The sequence below is a fragment of the Euleptes europaea genome, chromosome 4 (genome assembly GCF_029931775.1).
Source record: "Euleptes europaea isolate rEulEur1 chromosome 4, rEulEur1.hap1, whole genome shotgun sequence".
NCBI classification, from domain to species: domain Eukaryota; kingdom Metazoa; phylum Chordata; class Lepidosauria; order Squamata; family Sphaerodactylidae; genus Euleptes; species Euleptes europaea.
Genome location: NC_079315.1, coordinates 8,675,528 through 8,698,812, shown reverse-complemented (window position 1 = coordinate 8,698,812; position 23,285 = coordinate 8,675,528). Strand labels below are relative to the sequence as shown.

Below are 23,285 nucleotides of genomic sequence, written 5' to 3'. Positions count from 1 at the left end.
CAAAGGGGCACAGAAGCTTTGCCACACCCATCTGTGCCAAAGATTTCGTTCCCTCCTTATTTTCCAGTGCAACAAGGAGAAGATAGTTCATTACAGACAGTAAAGACCCTGTGCCATCGGATATTGAGTTTAGCACAACCGAAGCTCGGCCGATATACAGAACAAGACACAAGCGCTAATTTTAAAAGACGATAAAGCAATACCATAATCGAGTGACACCGACGGTCTCTCTCTCTAACCCAGAATCAAGAGCCTGATGGATAGCAACTCTCCAGGGTCTCAAGCTGAGATTTTTCGTAGGTCCGCTGCCCGAGATCTCTTTAACTGGAAACGCCAGGGATGAAATCTGAGGCCTTACACAGGTCATGCTCTAACCACTGGGCCGCAGCCCACCTCGGCTGCCAATCCAGCAAGCAAGATCGCAGAAGTCCAAGCACAAGCGCATCTCAGGGTCTTACCTGTTCTGTTGTCCACAGGACCCACAGGACCCACATTTGACCACATGGTGGTTGTGCCATACATAAAGAAGGTTATCCCTTGGGTCCTAAACCTCTTGGGGTTTTCAAGGCAAGCGATGAACATTTTGCTGTTGTCAGCCTTGGCACAGGGATCCTAAACTTCCTAGGTGGTCTCCCATCCAAATGCTAACCAGGGCTAACCCCGTTTAGCTCCCACGACGTGATACCATGAACGAGTGACACCGACGGCCTCTCTCTCTAACCCAGAATCAAGATCCTGACAGACAGCAACTCTCCAGTGTCTCAGGCTGAGATTTTTCATAGGCCTGCTGCCTGAGATCCCTTTGACTGGAAATGCCAGCTAAATGCCAGCAGAGAATCAAATCTGACGCCTCACACAGGCCGTGCTCTAACCACTGAGCCGCAGCCCACCTCGGCTGCCGATCCAGCACACAAGACTGAAGAAATCCAAACACAAGCGCATCTCGGGGTCTTACCTGTTCTGCTGTCCATCGACCCAAACTCCAATGAGTACTTGACCACGTGGTAGTTGTTCCACACGTAAAGAAGGTTATCCCTTGGGTTATAATCCACAGCGGCGATGTACTGGTACGAGTTTGGAAAGGGGACGTCCACCACACTTTCCTTGCTTTGTTCGGTATTGTATATGTAGTCTATTTTATTCCCCGTTGCTTCGTTGTCGTCGTCTTCGTACACGGATTTCACCACGTACAAAATGCCACAGATCATGAAGGCATTGGAAGCCGACCTCTTGTCGTAGGAGGTATCCCACGTCCCTTCGATCCGCAAGGTGTAAGGGTTCAGCTGGCTAATCACTATTTTGCCATTGTTTTGCTCCGTTGCATAGATTACCCAAAGGCCATTCTCGTCCACGGCCAGGTCGATATCAGACTTGCCGCCCCACCTATAAGGGGACGTGTCGTGGTAGTTGGCGTTGGCGATGATGGCTTCTCCGCTTTTTATCCTTGTCCGGAGATCAAACTTGACAATGTTCCGGGTTCTTTCCTTGTTGAAAAACAAAGCTCCGTCGTACACCACAAAACCGGTGCCGTCTACCCGGTGGGGCAGCTTGTACGTCGTCGTCGGTCTCCCGGCAATGAAATCATCCTTGGAAGAGTACTCCGTTAGGGTGTCTGTTCTATACGGGGTCCATGGCATATAATAAATCTTGTCAGAAGCCTGCAAAGGATCCTTACACCAGGATCCTGACTGGTGGTCAGATTCAAATAAATGTTCACTCTGATACACTCCTTTTAGTAGTCCAGGGCAAAGAAAAACTGAAGGGAGGGAAAGAGTTAAAAACAAAGCAGGTTACTCATCGTTCCAGGGACTCTCTGACAAGCACTTCAAAGTTTCATAACTCAAGAACAAAGGATAATGCTCCAGAGAATGCCCCCCCCCCGACCTCCCTAAATGGCAAAATGAATCCGAGTGGCTCTTTACACTACAAAGAGAATGGTGGGGGGAAGGCACAGAAATCATTCTCCGTTCTTATTTTTTAAACGTCCCTCGGCAACCGTTCCACCTTTGAAATTATATACTTAACAGATACTATTGCAGAGCAGGGAAAAATCCCATAGCAACTAAAAAGGCATTTTTTAAAAGCAAATAGGAGGGGAACAAACCTATCGCAGTGTTCAGCGGATTAAATAACAAGGAGGTTGGGGGAAACGGCAACACAAACACGCAGAGCATGCAGCCAGGCTGGTAAAGAAAGGCCAAGGGGATGCGTATGCAGAGAGAGGAAGGGGAAAAAAGCAAGAGAAAGGAAAGGAAAGGGGCAGAAAGCTCCGCGGAAGACTCCAGACTGCAGTTACAAGCAATTTCCTCTGCAATACAGAAGGAATCAAACATTAGGCAAACAGTAGTACCTGCAAAGGTTAAAATGATTCGCTGTACAGATTTCATCATTATTTTTACATTGGGAGGGGGAGGGGAATGCTTTTGAATGCCGATGTGTTGATTATGTACGTGGCCAAAGAAAATTAAAAAAAAAAAATTAAAAAGAGGACATCCAAAAGCACAAAACGCTGATTTCGGTCTGGACATAATCAATACAGGGGCCAGAAGATTTTGGAGGTGAGGGTAGTATTGTATGTTTAAAGTGACGTCAAGTCATAGCCAACCTCTGGCAACCCAGTAGGGTTTTCAAGGCAAGAGACTAAGGACGCTTTCACACATGCCAAATAATGCACTTTCAACCCACTTTCGATACACTTTAACGATCGTTTGCAAGTGGGATTTTGCCATTTTCGCACAGTAAAATCCAAGTGCATTGAAAGTGGATTGAAAGTGGATTATTCGGCATGGGTGAAAGCACCCTAACAGAGGTGGCTTGCCATTGCCTTCCTCTGCATAGCAACCCTGGTATTTCTTGGTGGTCTCCGATCCAAGTACTAACCAGGGCCGACCCTGCTTTGCTTCTGAGATCTGACGAGATCGCAGAGAGCAGCTCTGAGGTGGGAAAACGTTGGCGACTCCCAATTTGGTCTTGCTTTGCTCCCGCTCCTTTGCCAAAAGTGTGACCTATGAGATTCTAGCTTCCTCGGCTGCCCTGATGCACAGAATCAAGTGGTTGCAGAGGAGAGCGACAAGGATAATCAGGGGCCTGGAGACCAAGCCCTACGAGGAAAGGCGGAGGGACTTGGGAATGTTTAGTCTGGAGAAGAGGAGGTTGAGGGGGGAATGTTTAGGGAGTTGGGAATGTTTAGTGTGGAGAAAGGGAAGTTGAGGGGGGACACAATTGCTCTCTTTAAGTACTTGAAGGGCTGTCACTTAGAGGAGGGCAGGGAGCTGTTTCTGTTGGCAGCAGAGGACAGGACTCACAATAATGGGTTTAAATTGAGGGCACAAAGGTACCGGCTGGATATTAGGATTTTTTTTTTTACAGTAAGAGTTTTTCGACAGTGGAATCAGCTTCCTAGGGAGGTGGTAAGCTCCCCCTCACTGATGGCCTTTAAGCAGAGGCTGGACAAACACTTGTCAGGGATGCTCTAGGCTGATCCTGCATTGTGCAGGGGGTTGGACTTGATGGCCTGTATGGCCCCTTCCAACTCTACGATTCTATGACTGTTGGATCAGGGCCATTGCAGCCACATCATAATTCATCCTCTGCATCTGCGTAAATGCAAGCGTGTCTGTGTTGCATCTAATTATTCTATTCCCGGGCGGCGATTCCAGTAAGAGCCTGCTCCGAGCAAGTTGTGATCCTTGTGATTTTCAGCGGCAGAGATAGCACAAAGAAATGGGGTGTGTGTCAAATTTCCAGCGGGCGGTTTGAAAGCTAAAGGTGCCCTACGGCCTCCTCTCTGTGATGCCGCCCACGGGAAGAGATTCCCGTTTGCACAGAGGCAAACGGAAAGTTCCTTAACTGTTCGTTGTGCGTAGGAAATAAATGACAGGCCGCCCCACAGCGACATGCTGACGGAGATTGCTTCATTTTTTGTTTTATGTTCTTAAAATGCTTTTTAATGTGGCAATTGGGTTTGGGGGGGGGAGGGAACTTTTCTCTCACCACAGCCAATTACGAAGCAGCATTTCAAGGGGCTGGGATTCAAATACTTCCTGATTTGAGCTTGGAAACTGCTACTGCATAGACATTTCCGTCTAGACATTAGGAAGAATTTGCTAACAGTTTGAGCGATTCCTCAGTGGAACAGGCTTCCTTGGGAGGTGGTGAGCTCTCCTTCCCTGGAGGTTTTTAAGAAAAGGCTAGATGGCCATCTGTCAGCAATGCTGATTCTATGACCTTAGGCAGATCATGAGAGGGAGGGCACCTTGGCCATCTTCTGGGCATGAAGTATGGGGGTGTGAATTTCCTGCATTGTGCAGGGGGTTGGACTAGATGACCCTGGTGGTCCCTTCCAACTCTATGATTCTATGTGTGTATGTGTGCATACTCTTGTAAATTACTTCATGCTTTTCCATACATTGAACAAGAGAAGGGAGAAACATATTTTCATTTTTTTAAAAATAATCCTGTTGAAAGAAGGATGGCGCCCGTAAGCCTTTTCAGCAAACAAAAAGACAAAAAAAAGATGGGGGGGAAAGTGACGTTAGTATAACTGAACAGCAGAATAACCAAACTTTAACCCACAGGTTAAAATGGCGAGAGAATTAATGATGAATTAACTTCAGCTAAAGCATTAAAACTGTTAAATATTTTATCCCACAACGGCTTACAATGGGTATAGATATATCTATCTCTATATTAAAAAAAATGTGAAAAAGGCATTTAATTACCTTTTTGTTCCACTTCTATTGTAGAGAAAGAAGAAAAGCAAGAAAGGAGAAAAAGAGAATAGATTAATGGTCTCGTACTGGGTAGGCACTTTTCTTTTACCTCTGGCCCTAAAACATCACCCTCTGCTTTATCGATCGCAACATTTCTGCAGACGTGATTCCCTCGCTCTTAAGTAAAGCATTTCTACAAACACAAACCCCGACGTTTATGAGGGTCTAACAAGCACGCAGGATCGCATCCCCCACCTTTCAAGGATCGCACCCCACCACCTTTCAAGAGTCTCTGGAAGGTTTGTTCTAGTTGTGGTGGCCCCAGAAGGACAAGGATGGCACAGAAATTCTCGATCGTAGGACCTCTGGAGGACACGTCTCGGCTTGTGACCGGCCACTCCATTCAGCCAAGACACCAGCCTTCCTCCCACCCCGAGAAGAAACCATTCTCTGATGAAAACCCATCTTCTTGCAGTCGACGTGGTTGCCAGCAGGCTCCCAACTTGGCTCAGGGGGACTGGGGTAGGGCACAAGGCCAGGGTTGCCATGTCCCCCCTGGCCACTGGCAGGTAGGGTTGCTACCTGTTGATCCAGGTAATAGCTGGGCATCTCCTGCTATTACAACTGATCTCCAGCTAATAGAGATCAGTTCCCCTGGAGAAAATGGCAGCTTTGGCAATTGGATTCTACGGCATTGAAGTCCCTCCCCTCTGCAAACCCCGCCCTCCTCAGGCTCCGCCCCAAAAACCTCCCGCTAGTGGCGAAGAGGGACCTGGAAACCGTACCCTTCAGCTAAAATAATAGCGAGCGCCATCATCCTCTGGCATTTCCTAGCCAAAGATTTAATAAAATATGGATATATTCGGAAAGATAAGGCGGGTGGGAGAAGAGAGAACGCCCCTTCTAAGATGGCATCTCTTTATGTATTATGTTTTAATCCTGCCCTTTAAATAATGAGCGCAGGGCAACATACTTCGTTTTCCCCTTCGCCATTCTGTCCTCACAACAACCCAGCGAGGTGGATCAGGCGGAGTGATTAGCAGAAGGCCACCCAGTGAGTTTCATGGTGAGCAGGGATTTGAAAAACTGGGTTTCCCCAGTTCTAGCCCCACCTTCAAAAGCACAGTTATCGCAAGTCCTTGTGTTAAAGCCATTCTTCTATCGGCTGCTTGATTACCTGACAGCAGCATTGACATTGATCGATCTAACAATTTAATTGACTGAACACTGAATTAATTAATCATCGTTGTCGTTCTAGGATCCAAAACCTTCAGTTTAAGGGAAAAAAGGAAAGCCTATCCAAATTAGTAAGTCGAGCTACGGTTTAAAGCAGTAAACGTGTTGCACAGTCTCGCGTGGTGACCTTGCTTAAAAAATGTGGCTCCATTCATCCACAGATGAGTCTTGTTCTTTCAGCTAGTGGAATGTGATCCTATGGGCTGTGATAAGACAGAAATTCAACAGGTGGAGCCACCTACACTTGCAACACGCGCTCCTGTTGTATTTTTGCCTGAGGCATGCATAAGGGGCACAGTGCCGCCGCCCTCCGCCCCCCGGACCTAGGGAACAGTTCTCAAAGAAATCTTATTATTCCTCCCTCTTTCTTTCTCCTTGTCCCCCACAGTCTCTGCCTTTCTCCCTCTACCCATCACACACATACAGTGGTCTTCCAGCTCGCCGTTCTCCCTCATACACACTACTTACATCCTGCCACTCTCATTCACACGAACATCAAACCAACTCGTATCCGGCATAAGCATCTTAGAATCATAGAATCATAGAGTTGGAAGGGACCACCAGGGTCATCTAGTCCAACCCCCTGCACAATGCAGGAAATCCACAACTACCTCCCCCCCACACACCCAGTGACCCCCACTACATGCCCAAAAGATGACCAAGATGCCCTCCCTCTCATCATCTGCTTAAGGTTATAGAATCAGCATTGCTGACAGATGGCCATCTAACTTCTTCTTAAAAACCTCCAGGAAAGCAGAGCCCACCACCTCCCGAGGAAGCCTGTTCCGCTGAGGAACCGCTCTGACTGTTAGAAAATTCTTCTTAATGTCTAGATGGAAACTCTTTTGATTTAATTTCAACCCGTTGGTTCTGGTCCGACCTTCTGGGGCAACAGAAAACAACTTGGCACCCTCCTCTATATGACAGCCCTTCAAGTACTTGAAGATGGTTATCGTATCCCCTCTCAGTCTTCTCCTCTTCAGGCTAAACATACCCAGCTCCTTTAACTTTTCCTCATAGGACTTGGTCTCCAGATCCCTCACCATCTTGGTTGCCCTCCTCTGGACCCGTTCCAGCTTGTCTACATCCTTCTTAAATTGCGGTGCCCAAAACTGAACACAATACTCTAGGTGAGGTCTAACCAGAGCAGAGTAAAGCGATACCATCACTTCGCGTGCTCTGGACACTATACTTCTTTTGATACAGCCCAAGATCACATTTGCCTTTTATCTGATCTCTCTGTGCATCCAAAGATATGCAGGAGGCGTTTCCAGAATCCCCTTTCCAAAAAAGGAGTCAATTCAGCACCTTTAAATAGCCCCACAACTGGAGCATGAAGACAGACACCCATGTAGCATATTTCCGGTACCTGAAAGGGCTCCAGATGAGAAGGAGGAGGAGAAGAGGAGGAGAAGGGGTTGATTTTTAAATGCCAACTTCCTCTACCTTTTAAGAAGAATCAAACGGGCTTACAATCTCGTTCCCTTCCTCTCCTCAAAACAGACACCTTGGGAGGTAGGTGGGGCTGAGAGAGTTCGGAGAGAGCTGTGACTAGCCCGATGTCACTCAGCTGGCTTCATGAGGAGAAGTGGGAAAACCAACCCTGTTCACTGGATTAAGAACATAAGAAAAGCCCTGCTGGATCATACCAAGGCCCATCAAGTTCCAGCAGTCTGTTCACACAGGGGCCAACCAGGTGCCTCTAGGAAGCCCCCAAACAAGACAACTGCAGCATCAGCATCCTACCTGTGTTCTACAGCACCTAATAAATAGGCATGCTCCTCTGATACTAGAGAGAATAGGTGTGCATCATGACTAGTATCCATTTTGACTAGTAGCCACGGATAGCCCTATCCTCCATGAACATGTCCACTCCCCTCTTAAAGCCTTCCAAGTTGGCAGCCATCACCACATCCTGGGTCAGGGAGTTCCACAATTTAACTCTGCAGTTGTGTGAAGAAATACTTCCTTTTCTCTGTTTTGAATCTCTCACCCTCCAGCTTCAGCAGATGATCCCGCATGATAGTATGATGAGAGAGGGAGAAAAGCTTCTCCCTGCCCACTCTCTCCATACCATGCATAATTGTATAGACCTCTATCACGTCTGCCCTTAACCGACTTCTTTCCAACCTAGACTGCCTTAAGCGTTTTAACCGCTCCTCATATTAGAATCCGCCGCTTATGTGGAGGCGTGGGAAATCAAAGCCAGTTCTCCAGATTAGAGTCCACTGCTCCTAACCATTACACCACACTGGCTCTCTAAGCAAAAGTGGGATGAGAATGCAGACTTTTACTGGGAACTAATTAAACACAATGAGCAAAAAGGAAGAATTAATGTACAGTTATCTAACTGAAGATAAATAAAGTTCCAGAAAAGTGGGAGCTTCAAGGTTGACAATGAGGAAATTGAAATGGTTCAAGACTCTATTCCTTGGCTCCATCATCATCCAAAAGGGAGACTGCAGCCAAGAAATCAGAAGGAGATTGAGACTGGGAAGGGCAGCCGTGAAGGAGCTAGAAAAGATTTTGAAGGATGTGTCACTGGCCACCAAGATCAGGTTAATTCATTCCATAGTATTCCCTATTACTATGTATGGGTGTGAAAGCTGGACAATGAAGAAAGCTGATAGGAAGGAAGTAGATTCCTTTGAAATGTGGTGTTGGAGGAGAGTGTTACAGATACCGTGAACTGCCAGAAAAACAAATCAGTGGCTTATAGATCAAATCAAGCCGGAACTGACCCTAGAAGCTTAAATGACTAAACTGAGGATGTCGTACTTTGGTCACATGATGAGAAGACAAGAGTCACTGGAAAAGACAATCATGCTAGGAAAAGTTGAGGGCAGCAGGAAAAAAGGAAGACCCAACAAGAGATGGATTGACTCTATAAAGGAAGCCACGGCCTTCAAGGCTGTTAAGGAGAGGACGTTTTGGAGGACGTTGATTCATAGGGCCGTGAAGTCGGAAGTGACTTGATGGCACTTAACACACACACAAAGTGGGAGCTAGAATGCTGAATGGTAGACTAGGACCAGGTTCAAATCCCAACGCAGCCATCCACTTCACTGGTCTTGGGCTAGCCGTCACTGTGTTTCAGTCTAATACACTTCTGAGGGTTGTTGTGAGGGTAAAAATAAGACGGCCCCTATGTTGGCCATCCTGAGTCCCGTGGAGGGAAAGCAGGATAAAAATGTAATAAAGGCAGACAAAACCATGCCCCTTCCAAAGATCTGTATCTAAATGATTGAATGAACAAAAGGCCTGTATTGATCAGAAAGGACTCTGATATCAAATGACCCTCTTCTACTTTCTTTGTTGCATTAATAACATTCACAGATGACATACTGAAGGGCTTAGAATGCAGCCGGAGTGTCATTTTGGGAAATGCCCTTGGGAGAAAGCGAGAACCGGGCCAGATGCCGCAACTCGCGCTTTCCTTGCTGTGCTGCGATTCATCACCCGCAAGTCTCCCCGAAATCACCGTCTTCGGTCCAGGAGAGGTCAGAAGCAAATCAAAAGCGCGGCTGAGCTATCTCGCAAGGGTGTCTCTGGAGCCCATTTTCCTCCCTGTGATTAATGCCGCTCATATTTAATCTGCGTAAGGAAAACATTTGATCATTCGGATGACACAGATTGCCTCCACAGCTGCCAGGCCCAAATGAAGGCAAATATCACTCAAATATATTTATGACCCTCATTAACCAAAATCTATCGGCGGCTCGGCAGAAAAGGGCCTTCCAAAACCACATGAATGGCTTGAGCACAAAACAACTTTTGGCTTTGCCAAGCATTTACAAGCAAGTAAGGGGATCCACCCCCTGCACCACCAAGAGTGGTTTCCTGAGCCTCCAACGTATGGTTGCCAACCTCCAGGCGCTAGCTGGAGATCTCCAGCTAATAAAACTGATCTCCAGCCAATAGAGATCAGTTCCCCTGGAAAAAATGGCCGCTTTGGCAATTGGACTCTATGGCATGGAAGTCCCACCCCTCCCCAAACCCCACCCTCCTCAGGCTCCACCTCAAAAACCTCCCACCGGTGGTGAAGAGGGACCCACCAACCCTGCTCCAACGCTGGAATTTTTCTCAGACCAAATTTCCCATTATAATTAATAAGGTAATGGAATTAACAGATTACACATGCGGAGCTTTTTAAAAATAAAAAAAGTGGAGCCAGCATAGTGTGGTGGTTAAGAGTGGTGGACTCTCCCCCTCAACTGAACTCCACCTATAAAGAGCGACTTTAGCCACCAGAATCATATATGCCAAATACTGGAAATCTAATACAATTCCCGCCATCCAAGAGTGGAACGATAACCTCTACAATTTTGCATTAATGGCCAAACTAACGTAACTGGTCAATATGAAACCAACAGATGAATTCGTGTTGAGATGGCAGCCTTTCTACGATTATTATTTAAGTGGTAAATAAATTATCCAATAAGGTTGAATGAGAACTTATAGAGGTATATAAGATATATATATATGTTTAAGACATTTAATAGAAAATATGGTATTAGATTTTCTTAAGTTTAGTTGATGTGGAGGCACAGTGGATGAAACATTTCTGCTCATTTTAGAGAATCTTGAGATGGAGTAATGTTTTGAATGATATTATATTTGGTTACATCTTCTCTCTCTTTTCCCTTCAATTTTAAACTATGTGGAAGCTTGGAGGATGACATATCTTTTATCTTATTCCCCCCTCCCCTTTTTTCCTTTCTATATCCCTTATATAAAATATAAATAGTTTTTTTTTAAAGAGTGGTGGACTCTAATCTGGAGAACCGGGTTTGATTCCCCACTCTACATGAATGGTTCTCAAGATTAGATTCCCCACACGCAGCCAGCTGGGTGACCTTGGGCTAGTCACAGTTCTCTCAGAACTCTCTCAGCCCCTTCCTACCTCACAAGGTGTCTGTTGTGGGGAGGGGAAGGGAAGGGGATTGTAAACTGCTTTGAGATTCCTTTTGGAAGAGAAAAGTGGGGTAAAAAACCCCCAACTCTTCTTCTTCTTCTTCTTCTTCTTCTTCTTCTTCTTCTTCTTCTTCTTCTTCTCCTTCTCCTCCTCCTCCTCCTCCTCTGCAACACTGGAAGAAGCCTAGCCTGGGGGCATATCCCCAGGCCTTCTGGAGGAAGCTCAAATCATTTTTATATTGCTTGCTTGGTGGTGGTGTACTGTACTCAGAATAGCTTAAAAATTGCTTTTTATTATATTGAAGGTGTTACTTGACAATTAAAAAAACCTTTATTGTGTACATAAACAAATAATGCATGATTATGAACACTCAGAACATTGTAGAAAAACTATTTTAAACCTGTTGGATATAAAACCGTATTGGACAATCGTCACATCCTAATTACAGAATCGAGAGAAAGGCAGGTGGTTGGATATTACCTTGGAATTTATTACTCCAATATATCACAAATAAAGACACTCATTCAATAAATCTGTCCACATGGGCTGTAATTTCCACCCATCTATAAGTAACATTAGCCATTAAGGCAATAAACTACGCCAATGAAGGATAGGGATCAATCTTTTTCTAATACAAGGAAATATACTATCTGACAAAAGCAAACAGATTTAAAACGGGTTCAAGGTCCCCAACTCTAGTTTTAAAGACTGCAGAAAAAAATTACTTTTTTAATGTGCTGTAAAATTAAAAACGTCCCATTTCCCGAATGAAATTCATAACTTCTCTCCAAAAAATATCCTGTCAGCAGACAAATCCAGAAGATATATTAAAACAAACGAACAAACAAACAAACTAACAAACAAACCTCTGCCTTTCCTTCTTCTGACATCCCCTACAAGGGCCTAAGGCTGGATTACATATATTACAAGGGGTCAGAGAACCAATAACGCTGTGTCTTGTCAATTGCTTTCCTTAAGATTTATTGATATAAAACTTAGAAAGACTTACGAACTAGTGCCGTTTCCACTCTCTACGATTGTGTGTGTGTTAAGGGCCGTCGAGTCTCTTCCAACTCATGACGACCCTATGGATCAATGTCCTCCAAAATGTCCTATTCTTAACAGAATTCTTTAACAGAATCTGCAATTACTACACGCCCCCGCCCCGGTGAATTCACAGCCAATTGGGGTTGCCAGCCTCCAGATGGGACCTGCGGATCACATCCCAACTTGGAAGGCTTTAAGAGGGGAGTGGACATGCGCATGAAGGAAAGGGCTATTCATGCAACCCTACATCTCCCATCCCCCACCAGTGGTGGTGGTGGGGAACCAGGCAACCCTAGAGCTAATTTATGGTGACCCCATACCTTGATGGGGATCCTACCCAAGTACTAACCGGGGCCAACACTGCTTAACTTCTGAGTAGGGTTGCCAGGTCCCCCCTGGCCTAGGGTTACCAGGTCCCTCTTTGCCACCGGTGGGAGGTTTTAGGGGCTGAGCCTGAGGAGGGTGGGGTTTGGGGAGGGGAGGGACTTCAATGCCATAGAGTCCAATGGCCAAAGCGGCCATTTTCTCCTGGGGAACTGATGTCTATCGGCTGGAGATCACTTGTAATAGCAGGAGATCTCCAGCTAGTACCTGGAGGTTGGCAACCCTACTTCCAAGCTAGAGCTCCTTTCCTCCTCTATTTCTTTTAAAAGTAGCAAGTAGGGTCTTTTAAATTTAACAAGAGTTTATATTGGTGACCTAGCAATCCTTTAGCAGCGTTATCTTCCACTAACAATTCTAAAGGGGATTTATCTCTCAAAATTCTTTATTACTTGAACAAGGTGAGTACAGTATGTCTGCATTTGCGGGGAAAAGGCTGCCACAATAGAGACTTAGATCTATCACATTCATACTACAACCATATTCCCTTCAAGCCATTTCTCTAAATTAATCAAACCAGATTTTCCTTTCCAGTTGGACACATTCCTCACAATACTTCATACAGAAATATTTTGTCTATTATGAAATACAAAAGTTAATGAGAAAAGTCACGGAGAAAGTATATTTTTCAATTTGCAGCGAACTGTTAACAAAGAGAAAACCGAAGATAGTTTTATAACCCTTTTCTTCTCCAATCTCTTTCGTGAAACCAAATAAAATCTCTCTAAATCCCAATTCCCTTGTAACAGATTTATCTTCCCACGCCCACCCTTACTGCCTAGAAATATAATCTAATATTTGGAGTACCCACGGCTACACATCCTTCCTGTTTATATAGAGTTTCGGTAGGAATTCTTGCTGATTTATTGCCCCAAAGAAACTTTTAATACTTTTTTCTTTTGCTGCGTATCATATCCAGTCTTGCAATACTAATTTCTAATGGTAAACTCGTAAGCAAAAATCAACATTTTTGGAAGTCCATTCGTCTTGACAGCAGCTTATCCTTCACAGGTTCAGGGTTGACTAATCTGTCAGGATGGCTAAACTGACGAACATTGTGATTGAAAGATCGATGGAAGAATTTCGCCAGAACTGGAAATTGTATTATGAGTATGTGGCAAAATAGTCCCCTTGTAGGGAGCTTGTAGAAGGGAAAGTTACTGCTAACATATAATAATGTTAAGTAGTGTAACAAATGTAGACCACCAAGGTGGAAAGATGCTACAGATGTATAGGTATATCTCTTTTTTAGATTCAATGATATTAAATTCGTATAACCATTTATTTTTTAGATATTATAGTTGATGATATAGTAAATTATATAAGCATAATGCAATAACCATCAAGCTTTGTACTGTTGCTAATTTTGCTGAAAGGGGATAATTATATATAGCCCCTGCTTGGTTTAAAAGACTTATTTACTTGTAAGATTTAAAGATTAATGCTAGATGATGATGAAGAAGAGTTGGTTTTTATACGCCAACTTTCTCTACCACTTAAGGGAGACTCAAACCGGCTTACATTCACCTTCCCCTCCCCTCCCCACAACCCCCCTGTTAGGTGGGTGGGGCTGAGAGAGCTCTAACAGAGTTGTAACTTGCCCAAGGTCACCCAGCCGGCTTCGTGTGTAGGGGTGGGGAAACAAATCCAGTTCACCAGATCAGCCTCCGCTGCTCATGTGGAGGAGTGGGGGAATTAAACTGGATTCTCTCCAGATTAGAGTCCACTGCTCCAAACCACCGCTCTTAACCACTATACCACGCTGGCTCTCGTGTGAGAGAAACTGTGTGAAAGGGAAAAAATGAATACTGATGGTGAGAAAACAGAAGAAGAGGAGCTGACAGAGAAAGATGGGTACTCGAAGACCATTTGATAACAGGAAACCATATCATGGAGCCTCCCCTAGACACAAGAGGCTCTTCTGCTCCTATTTTATTGTTGCCAACATCCGTGGCAATATACTGATGTCTGAAATGGAAGAAAGGCAGCAGGTAAATTGCCTAAATAAATAAATATAAATACCAATTTCTTCAGTCTCACCCCTTCCAAATCATCAACATTTTTAAAAAGAAGTGCATTGATTTTGTATGAAAATTCAAAATCAATTACGTACATTCACAAGGAAAATATAAGAAAAGCTATTTTCTATTTGCATAACTCTTGGCTCATTTCCTTCTCTCCCTCCCTGCCCCATTTTTTGCATGCACAATTATAATCGCCCTGCATTAGGCACAGAAAACTGTCAGTCAGAGGGCCCCGGAATAAACCTAATCAATCCTATTATGCATTTTCAGATGTCTAGACATTAGGAAGAATTTTCTAGCAGTTAGAGCGGTTCCTCAGTGGAACAGGCTTCCTCGGGAGGTGGTGAGCTCTCCTTCCCTGGAGGTTTTTAAGCAGAGGCTAGATGGCCATCGGACAGCAATGCTGATTCTGTGACCTTAGGCACATAATGAGAGGGAGGGCATCTTCCCCATCTTCTGGGCATGGAGTAGGGGTCACTGGGGTCTGTGTGGGGGAGGTAGTTGTGAATTTCCTGCATTGTGCAGGGGTTTGGACTAGATGACCTTGGTGGTCCCTTCCAACTCTATGATTCAATGCTCACTTTAAACTGAGCGGAATAATGAGGGGAGGAAATCTATCCATGGCCTCGTTATCTTTGAGCTTGGAAATCTTTTTTTTTTTTCCCCTGGGCTGTACCACTGCGGGGTGGTACAGATTGGATTGCAAGCTTCTCCATGCAAAACAATTACTCATGTGTAGAAAACTAAAAGTACAATCCTACGCAGAGTCATTCCAACCACAGCCCATGGCGGAGAGCGACGAGGACGATCAGGGGCTTGGAGACCAAGCCTTATGAGGAAAGGCTGAAGGAGTTGGGAATGTTTGGTCTGGAGAAGAGAAGGTTGAGGGGGGAATGTTTAGGGAGTTGGGAATGTTTAGTCTGGAGAAGAGGAGTTGAGGGGGGACATGACTGCTCTCTTACAGTATTTGAAGGGCGGTCACTTAGAGGAGGGCAGGGAGCTGTTCCTGTTGGCAGCAGAGGATAGGACTCACAATAATGGGTTTAAATTGAGGGAGAAAAGGTACCGGCTGGATATTAAAGGTAAAGGTAGTCCCCCGTGCACACACCTGGTCATTCCTGACCCATGGGGTGACGTCACATCCCACCATTTACTAGGCAGACGATGCTTATGGGGTGGTTTGCCATTGCCTTCTCTGGGTATTGGGCGGGGGATTACAGTAAGAGTTCGACAGTGGAACCGGCTACTTAGGGAGGTGGTGAGCTCCCCCTCACTGGCAGTCTTTAAGCAGAGGCTGGACAAGCACTTGTCAGGGATGCTCTAGGGGCTGATCCTGCACTGAGCAGGGGGTTGGACTCGATGGCCTGTATGACCCCCTTCCAACTCTAGGATTCTATGATATCAATGGATTTATAAAGTGTAAACTCTGCTTAGGGTTGTGCTATGCGTTTCAGGGAGAAGGGTTTAAGCTAAGCTTCTCGTTGACATGCCAGACGGTTGTCTGTCAAGGTCAGAATTGCCTTTTTTTTTACTGGCAGCCACTCCGTAGAGTATCAGCAGAGATCTTCCATGTCAACTAACACCAGAACCTTTTTGCAGGAGTTGCTGGGGATCGAACCTGGGGCCTTCTGCAGTGAAAGCAGGCACCCTACCACTGAGCCACGGCACGACAACATTAAAGAGCTCTTTGCCCATGTCTCCCATGGGAGAATCAGTGAGAAGGACTTGTGTTGTCCCAGCACCCCATGCTCAATTTAAAAATGGCTCCCGTTCAAGACCAGCTACTGATCAGCGCCCGCTATTGTTGTTGAACTGTTACTCCCAGAACTGCACATTTGAACTCAATTATGGTTGTTTATGCAAGGGTACTTTCACTCACGTTCACCCCCGGCCTGTCTGGGTTGTTCCTTGGAGTTATGCATGAGTTTTCCCTCCATTAGAGATGGCCTTGCTGCCAGCCCTCACAAATCCCAGGACTTCCCATTCCTCTGTTAACCCGATTCTTCCCTCTCCCCTGAGCTCAGCCCCAGTGAAACCTCCATGCATAAGGCAAAGTATGGGACACACAAGCCTGGTTTCCTTCACAGCCAATTACAAAGCAGCATGTCCAGAGGCGGGGATTCAAATACTTCCTGCTTCCTGGGAGCTCTTTCTGAGCAGCAGAAGAAAGGCTTTTTAAAACTGAGGCTCGGATTCCCCCCCTTCTTTTCAGATTGCTCTGTTTTTTTGTTTTTTGTTCCTAAAATGCTTTTTATGCAGCAATTGGGTTTGCAGGGGGTAGGGTTACCAACCTCCAGGTAGTAGCTGGAGATCTCCTGCTATTACAACTGATCTCCAGCAGATAGAGATCTGTTCACCTCGAGAAAATGGCCGCTTTGGCAATTGGACTCTATGGCATTGAAGTCCCTCCCCTCCCCAAACCCCCACCCTTCTCAGGCTCCGCCCAAAAAACCTCCCGCCGGTGGTGAAGAGGGACCTAACAACCCTAGCAGGGGGGAGGGAACTTTTATCTCACTACAGCCAATTACGAAGCAGCATTTCAAGGGGTGGGGATTCAAATACTTCCTGATTTGAGCTTGGAGACTGCTACTGCATAGACTCCCAGCAGGAAAATGTGGGTCCAGCGAGCAATGAACCTCAGGTCAAACTCCCATGCATAAACAACCACTGAAATCTTACCAGTAGAGAGAGCTACAATACCACTCCGACAAATTTCAATTGATCAAATGGCGCAAATCTTCAACTATGAACAGAGAAGCAATTTGCAAGAAGAACGTGACAGCCTCTCCCCCACCCTATCTAGTTTCCCCCGAAAGTTTTGAGAAACAATTTCAATCCGTATTCAGCATGAGGTCGTTTGGGGGCTTGCTGAAGACAGAACGCGGCGCACGGAAGGAAGTCATTAAAACAAGCTGTTCTTTTTAAAAAGAATTATTTCATTTGGAATAGATTTGCCTAACAAACTTTAGCAATATGTTGTCTTTAAAAAAAAAAAAAAAACATCTGGCAAAGACGAACAAATTGACTATTACGGAGGACAGTGACTTAACAATCCGAAAGGCAGTGATTTTCTGAGTTTTTAATTAAGATTGCTAACTGAGACTAGGAAGTTTAAACAATATGTAGCATAAAATTACAGAACCGAGGAAAATGCTCAGGAAATTGTTCGCTGTGATCTTGAGGGTTGTCTGCCCGGGTACGCTCTTGAAATATGTCTTGCTCACATCCAATCAGGAACACTGCAGGAGAGTTGCTATGAGGAATGCTTTATGAATGACTCCCCGGCACATTACTCTCCAAAATATATGAGCCCCGGTTTTCCAGATGTGACCATAATACAAAAGAGACTCTCCGTAGCATACCCCCTGAATTTAGCAGCTCGTGGACAAAGCCTATCGCTTGCCCAACACAGACACCCCCCCCTCCAACAGCCTGGGTGATGTTTGGTTGGTCACATCATCTGGTGGACAAGATGGGTATAGTTTGACACTCTTTCTTCAAAACCTCACAGATGGACCAGTTTCTTGATTCCCTTCCGAATTCCTCGAGGATTTATTATTCGTATCTCACTTTTGCACCAGCAAGGTCAAAACCACAGGGTTATTTTTCTCCTAAGAAGTTAGAACGTGTTCGTGTGTATAAAACCGAGTTTTCTCCGTTGCCTGCAGGTATTTAATCCTGGGTGGGGCCAGAGGAGCAGGCCCTTGGGCCAAAGACTCCCAGCCTGGGGCCTATGATAGGCAGCCCAGTGAACTAACAACCTGCCCAGGTAGGGTTGACAACTCTGTGTTGGGACATTTTGGGGGCGGAGCCGGAGGAGGGGAGGGTTTGGGGAGGGGAGGGACTTCAATGCCATAGAGGCTAATTGCCAAAGCGGCCATTTTCACCAGGTGAATTGATCTCTGTCGGCTGGACATCAGTAGTAATAGCAGGAGATCTCCAGCTAGTACCTGGAGATTGGCAACCCTACAAGGGCTGCATTCATACTGCCTCAGACTAGCACTATGATTCTACTGCCTCCTTCCTTCTCTGCTTCCCCTTTCCCACAGCTGGTTCTATCCCACCCTACACCTCATACAGTGAAAAATTTCTGTTTTTTTGGGGGGGGGGGAGTTTACTTATGAGCAGCTGGAATATTAAAAATATTCTATAACATCTCACCAGCGGAGTGAGTTGCTAGGGTGGTCTCAATATACTGAATTCACAGTTGTTACCCATGGCTGCCCACAACTAAACAGCCTCCGTTTTTCTCTCTCTTTTGCCTAATGTATCCGATTTAACGGGCAATCCAGCCAAATCACGACTTTCCTGCAAATCTTCAAGTATTCTGCTTTGTATGTGTGTGCTAAGTGCCGTCAAGTCGCTTCTGACTCATGGCTTATGAGTCCCTTATGAATCAACGTCCTCTGAAACATCCTTTGTTTAACAGCCTTGCTCAGGTCTTGCCAACTGAGGGCCGCAGCTTCCTTTATTGAGTCCATCCATCTCTTGTTGGGTCTTCCTCTTTTCCGGCTGCCTTCAACTTTTCCAAGCATGACTGTCTTTTCCAGTGACTCTCGTTTTCACAGAATGTGTCCAAAGTACGACAGCCTCAGTTGAGTCATTTTAGTTTCTAGGGTCAGTTCAGGCTTGATTTGATCTAGAACCCACGGATTTGTTTTTTTGGCAGTCCACGGTATCCGTCACACTCTCCTCCAACACCACATTTCAAAGGAATCTACTTTCTTCCTATCAGCTTTCTTCGTTGTCCTGCTTTCACACCCGTACATAGTAATAGGGAATACAAAGGTCGGACCAGAACTGACGGGTTGAAATTAAATCAAAAGAGTTTCCGTCTAAACATTAGGAAGAATTTTCTAACAGAGCGGTTCCTCAGTGGAACAGGCTTCCTCGGGAGGTGGTGGGCTCTCCTTCCCTGGAGGTTTTTAAGCAGAGGCTAGATGGCCATCTGTCAGCAATGCTGATTCTATGACCTTAGGCATAGGGAGGGCACCTTGGCCATCTTCTGGGCATGGAGTAGGGGTCACAGTGTGTGTGTGTGTTGGGGGGAGGTAGTTGTGAATTTCCTGCATTGTGGACTAGTGGACCCTGGTGGTCCCTTCCAATTCTATGATTCTACGATGGCATGAATTAACCTGATCTTGGTTGCCAGTGACACATCCTTACACTTAAACTCTGCTTTAATACATAGATAATGTGCAGTTGCATCTGTGAATGATAGTTTCATCCCTTGCTGGTCTTGTGGTACCGCCAGCTTGCGTGGGGCGACAAAATACCTTGAATCGGCTCTGCAAGGAATTCACCCGCCCAAAGAGCTGGGAGACCCCCGAGAGAGGCACACAATCCCTCTACAAACTCCAAGGACTGTCAAACAGGCCGCGTTTTCATTCCCAAAGCACTGCAGTGGAGGAACGATCGAGGCGGTGACCCTTCGGGGACTGCAGCAGGCTTCTCCCGGCCACTGGCGCCTCTCTCGTGCGCTGCGGCAGTTAAGTAACAGCGGGTCGCGCAGCTCTGGCAGCCTCCGCCTCCTCCGGCAATTACAGCCCCATTTCCCCGTTAAAATGTTGTCGCCAACAATGACTTCGCAGCCCAACGAAGCGTTCCTGATTAGATTTTCAATGTTGTTACACGTCAGGCCTCTCCATGCAGTACACTTTCCATACTGAGAGAACGTCTCTGAGCTTTGCTGCTCAGCGTTTTGTGCAAGCAGGCAATGCAGGGATGAGGGGACAGAGCTATCGGCAGCATCTCCCTTCCCGAAGCAAGGTTGGGGCTCTTGACCAAGGAAAGAGGCTGTGGCTCAGCAATAGAGCATCTGCTTGGCATGCAGAAGATCCCAGGTTCAATCCCCGGCTTCTCCAGTTAAAGGGACTAGGCAAGTAGGTGATGTGAAAGACCTCTGCCTGAGACCCTGGAGAGCCGCCGCCGGTCAGAGTAGACAATACTGACTTTAGAATCATAGAATAGAATCATAGAGCCATAGAGTTGGAAGGGACCACAAGGGACTTTGATGGACCAAGGGTCTGATTCAGTATAAGGCAGCTTCATGTGTTCATGTGAAAGCAGGAAGAGGCTGCGAAACCTCTTGAAATCAGCATTCAAAAACAGTACCCAGTGCTCAATCATAGAATCGGAAGGGACCACCAGGGCCATCTAGTCCAACCCCCTGCACAATGCAGGAAATTCACAACTACCTCCCACCTAAACCCCCAGTGACCCCTACTACATGCCCAGAAGATGACCAAGATGCCTTCCCTCTCATCATCTCCCTAAGGTTATAAAACCAGCATTGCTGACAGGTGGCCATCTAACCTATTCTTAAAAACCTCCAGGGAAGGAGAGCTTACCACCTCCTGAGGAAGCCTGTTCCACTGAGGGACCGCTCCAACTGTTAGAGAATTCTTCCTAATGTCTAGACGGAAACTCTTTTGATCTAATTTCAACCCGTTGTTTCTGGTCCGACCTTCTGGGGCAACAGAAAACAACTCGGCACCATCCTCTGTATGACAGCCCTTCAAGTACTTGAAGATAGTTATCATATCCCCTCTCAGTCTTCTCCTTTTCAGGCTAAACATACCCACCTCCTTCAACCTTTTCTCATAGGACTTGGTCTCCAGACCCCTCACCATCTTTGTTGTCCTCCTCTGGACCCGTTCCAGTTTGTCTACATCTTCCTTAAATTGGGGTGCCCAAAACTGAACACAGTACTCTAGGTGGGGTAGTTTCTCTCCCTCTCTCTTTCCTTCTTCCGCACACAATCTTACAAACCCCTGTTAAAATTCCCTGAAATTGTGTACGCTAAACACTGGAAATCCAGTACAATTCTAAATATTACAGAGTGGATCGATAAACTTTTTGATTTTGCTTTGATGGCCAGGTTAACGCAACTGGCGAATCAGAAATCAGTGGAAGAATTCGAGTTGAAATAGCAACCTTTTTACGACTGTTATTCAAATAGCATATAAATATTTTTAGAATAGCAGATGGTATTTGTTATGAGAATATGTACTGAAGTATCAAGAGTAAGGTATGTTTAGCTCACCTGAAAGAGTATTAAGGCTTCCTAATAATACTGAATAAGAATTGAATCTTGAATGACTATGTTTTTATGAAAGTATTGAGAGTATGATATGTTTAAGTCATCCAAAAGAGTTCTAAGATGATTTAGGTTATAGAATAAGAACTGAAATTTTGATAAAGGTGTTCTTTTTCTCTACTAATACCTTCTTTGTTAAGGCTTGGAGGATATAATTTGTTCTAAATGGCCCCTTTCCCCACCCTCCTTCTTTTTTCTGTATCCTTAAACTTTATAATAAAATTAAAAAAAAAATTAAAAAGGACAAAAAATCCCTGACATTGTGTGTTGTTACAGCCTTCTCCTCGCATAGGGTTGCCAGGTCCCTCTTCGGAACTGGAGGGAGGATTTTGGGGCGAAGCCTCAGGAGGGCGCAGTTTGGGGAGGGGAGGGACTCCAATGCCGTAGAGTCCAATTGCCGAAGCAGCCATTTCCTCCAGGTGGACTGATCTCTGTCAGCTGGAGATCAGTTGTAATAGCAGGAGATCTCCAGCTAGTACCTGGAAGTTGGCAACCCTATTGTGAGAGATCCCCTCTCTCTGAGTTCACTTCTCCAAATCAAATGTTCAGACGTTGATAAAGAAACAAAGGATTTATTGAAGACATCAGGAGATGAGACAGGCACAGGTAGCAAGTTGCAAGTGAGGGGCTAATCGGGTTTACAGAATATATTGACTCCAGGGCACTGGGGCACTGGGGTTCACACTTATTGTTATGGGAAGTTACAAGCTTGGCATAATACAAAACATCAGACGAGTCCCAGGAAGTCTGGTGAAGCTATCACACTTCCAAGGCCGCATCGGCCTGAGGGAGTACTGACAGGAAGAACAGCGGGGGGGAAGATACTTGGGGCAATCAGGCCTGGCGCCTGAGACCAGAAGGTGTGAACTGCTTTTACGAGTTCACTGATAGCAGGTGATGGGAAGCAGAGACACATAAACAGAGACCCTCACATTCTGCCCCCCTTAAGGCCCCCCTCCGGGGTCCTCGAGAGGGCGAGGCTTATCGGGATAAGCGAGGTGGAATTCTCGGACCAAGCGAGGGGCCGCCATGTGGGGTGCGGCCACCCACTCGTCGTGAGCGGACCCAAGGTTTTTCCAACGAACAAAGTAAAACAGTTTCCCCTTCTTCCATTTGGAATCTAAGACCTTGGATATTTCCAGATGGGTATCCCCTCCTACCACAGTAGGAATCTCATGGTCGGGAGGGGGGTGGAACTGGGGAGCTGCCACATAAGGTTTGAGGAGACTAATATGAAATACGGGATGGACTCCCTTGAGGGTCTTTGGGAGTTTCAGTTCCACGGTAACCTCATTGATTACTCTGGTAATGGGGAAAGGTCCCACATAACGGTCGCTCAGTTTTTTGCAGGGACGAAGAGAGCGGAGGTTTTTGGTGGACAGATACACTTGCTCCCCCACCTTTAGCTCCCATCCCGGAGACCGGTGTTTGTCTGCCTGTTCCTTGTACTTGCTTTTTGCCTTCTCAAGATTTTTGAGCAGCCATGGCCAGGTAGATTTAACTGCCTGAATCCACTCCTGAAGATCAGGGGTGGTTTGGAGCTCTGGCGTGACGGGGGCGGAACCGAAAGGACCGAATTCCGTCCCGTATATTACTTGGAAGGGACTAAAGCCGGTAGAGGAATGAGGCGCATTGTTGTACGCATATTCGGCGAATGGCAGCAGGTCGACCCAGTCATCCTGGTGGAAATTTACATAGCAACGCAAATAACATTCTACCACCGCGTTTACTCGTTCCGTTTGACCATCCGTCTGGGGGTGATAGGCGGAAGACAAACCTTGTTCCTCCACCCCCATGAGCTTTAGGAAGGCTCGCCAGAACCTGGCAACAAACTGGACCCCCCGGTCGGAGAGGACCTTCCTCGGGACCGA

At 45.9% G+C, this 23,285-nt stretch overlaps 1 protein-coding gene across 9 annotated transcripts in view; it reads right to left on the bottom strand.

The window, feature by feature from the left end:
* The window catches only part of ADGRL3 (adhesion G protein-coupled receptor L3), a 496,674-nt gene that overhangs the window by 300,541 nt on the left and 172,848 nt on the right, over positions 1 to 23,285 (bottom strand). For all 9 annotated transcript variants that reach the window (XM_056849204.1, XM_056849205.1, XM_056849196.1 and 6 more), the window contains exon 4: positions 956 to 1,756. In XM_056849204.1, coding sequence (XP_056705182.1) covers positions 956 to 1,756 — 801 coding nt within the window. The remainder of the gene's footprint in view (positions 1 to 955; positions 1,757 to 23,285) is intronic.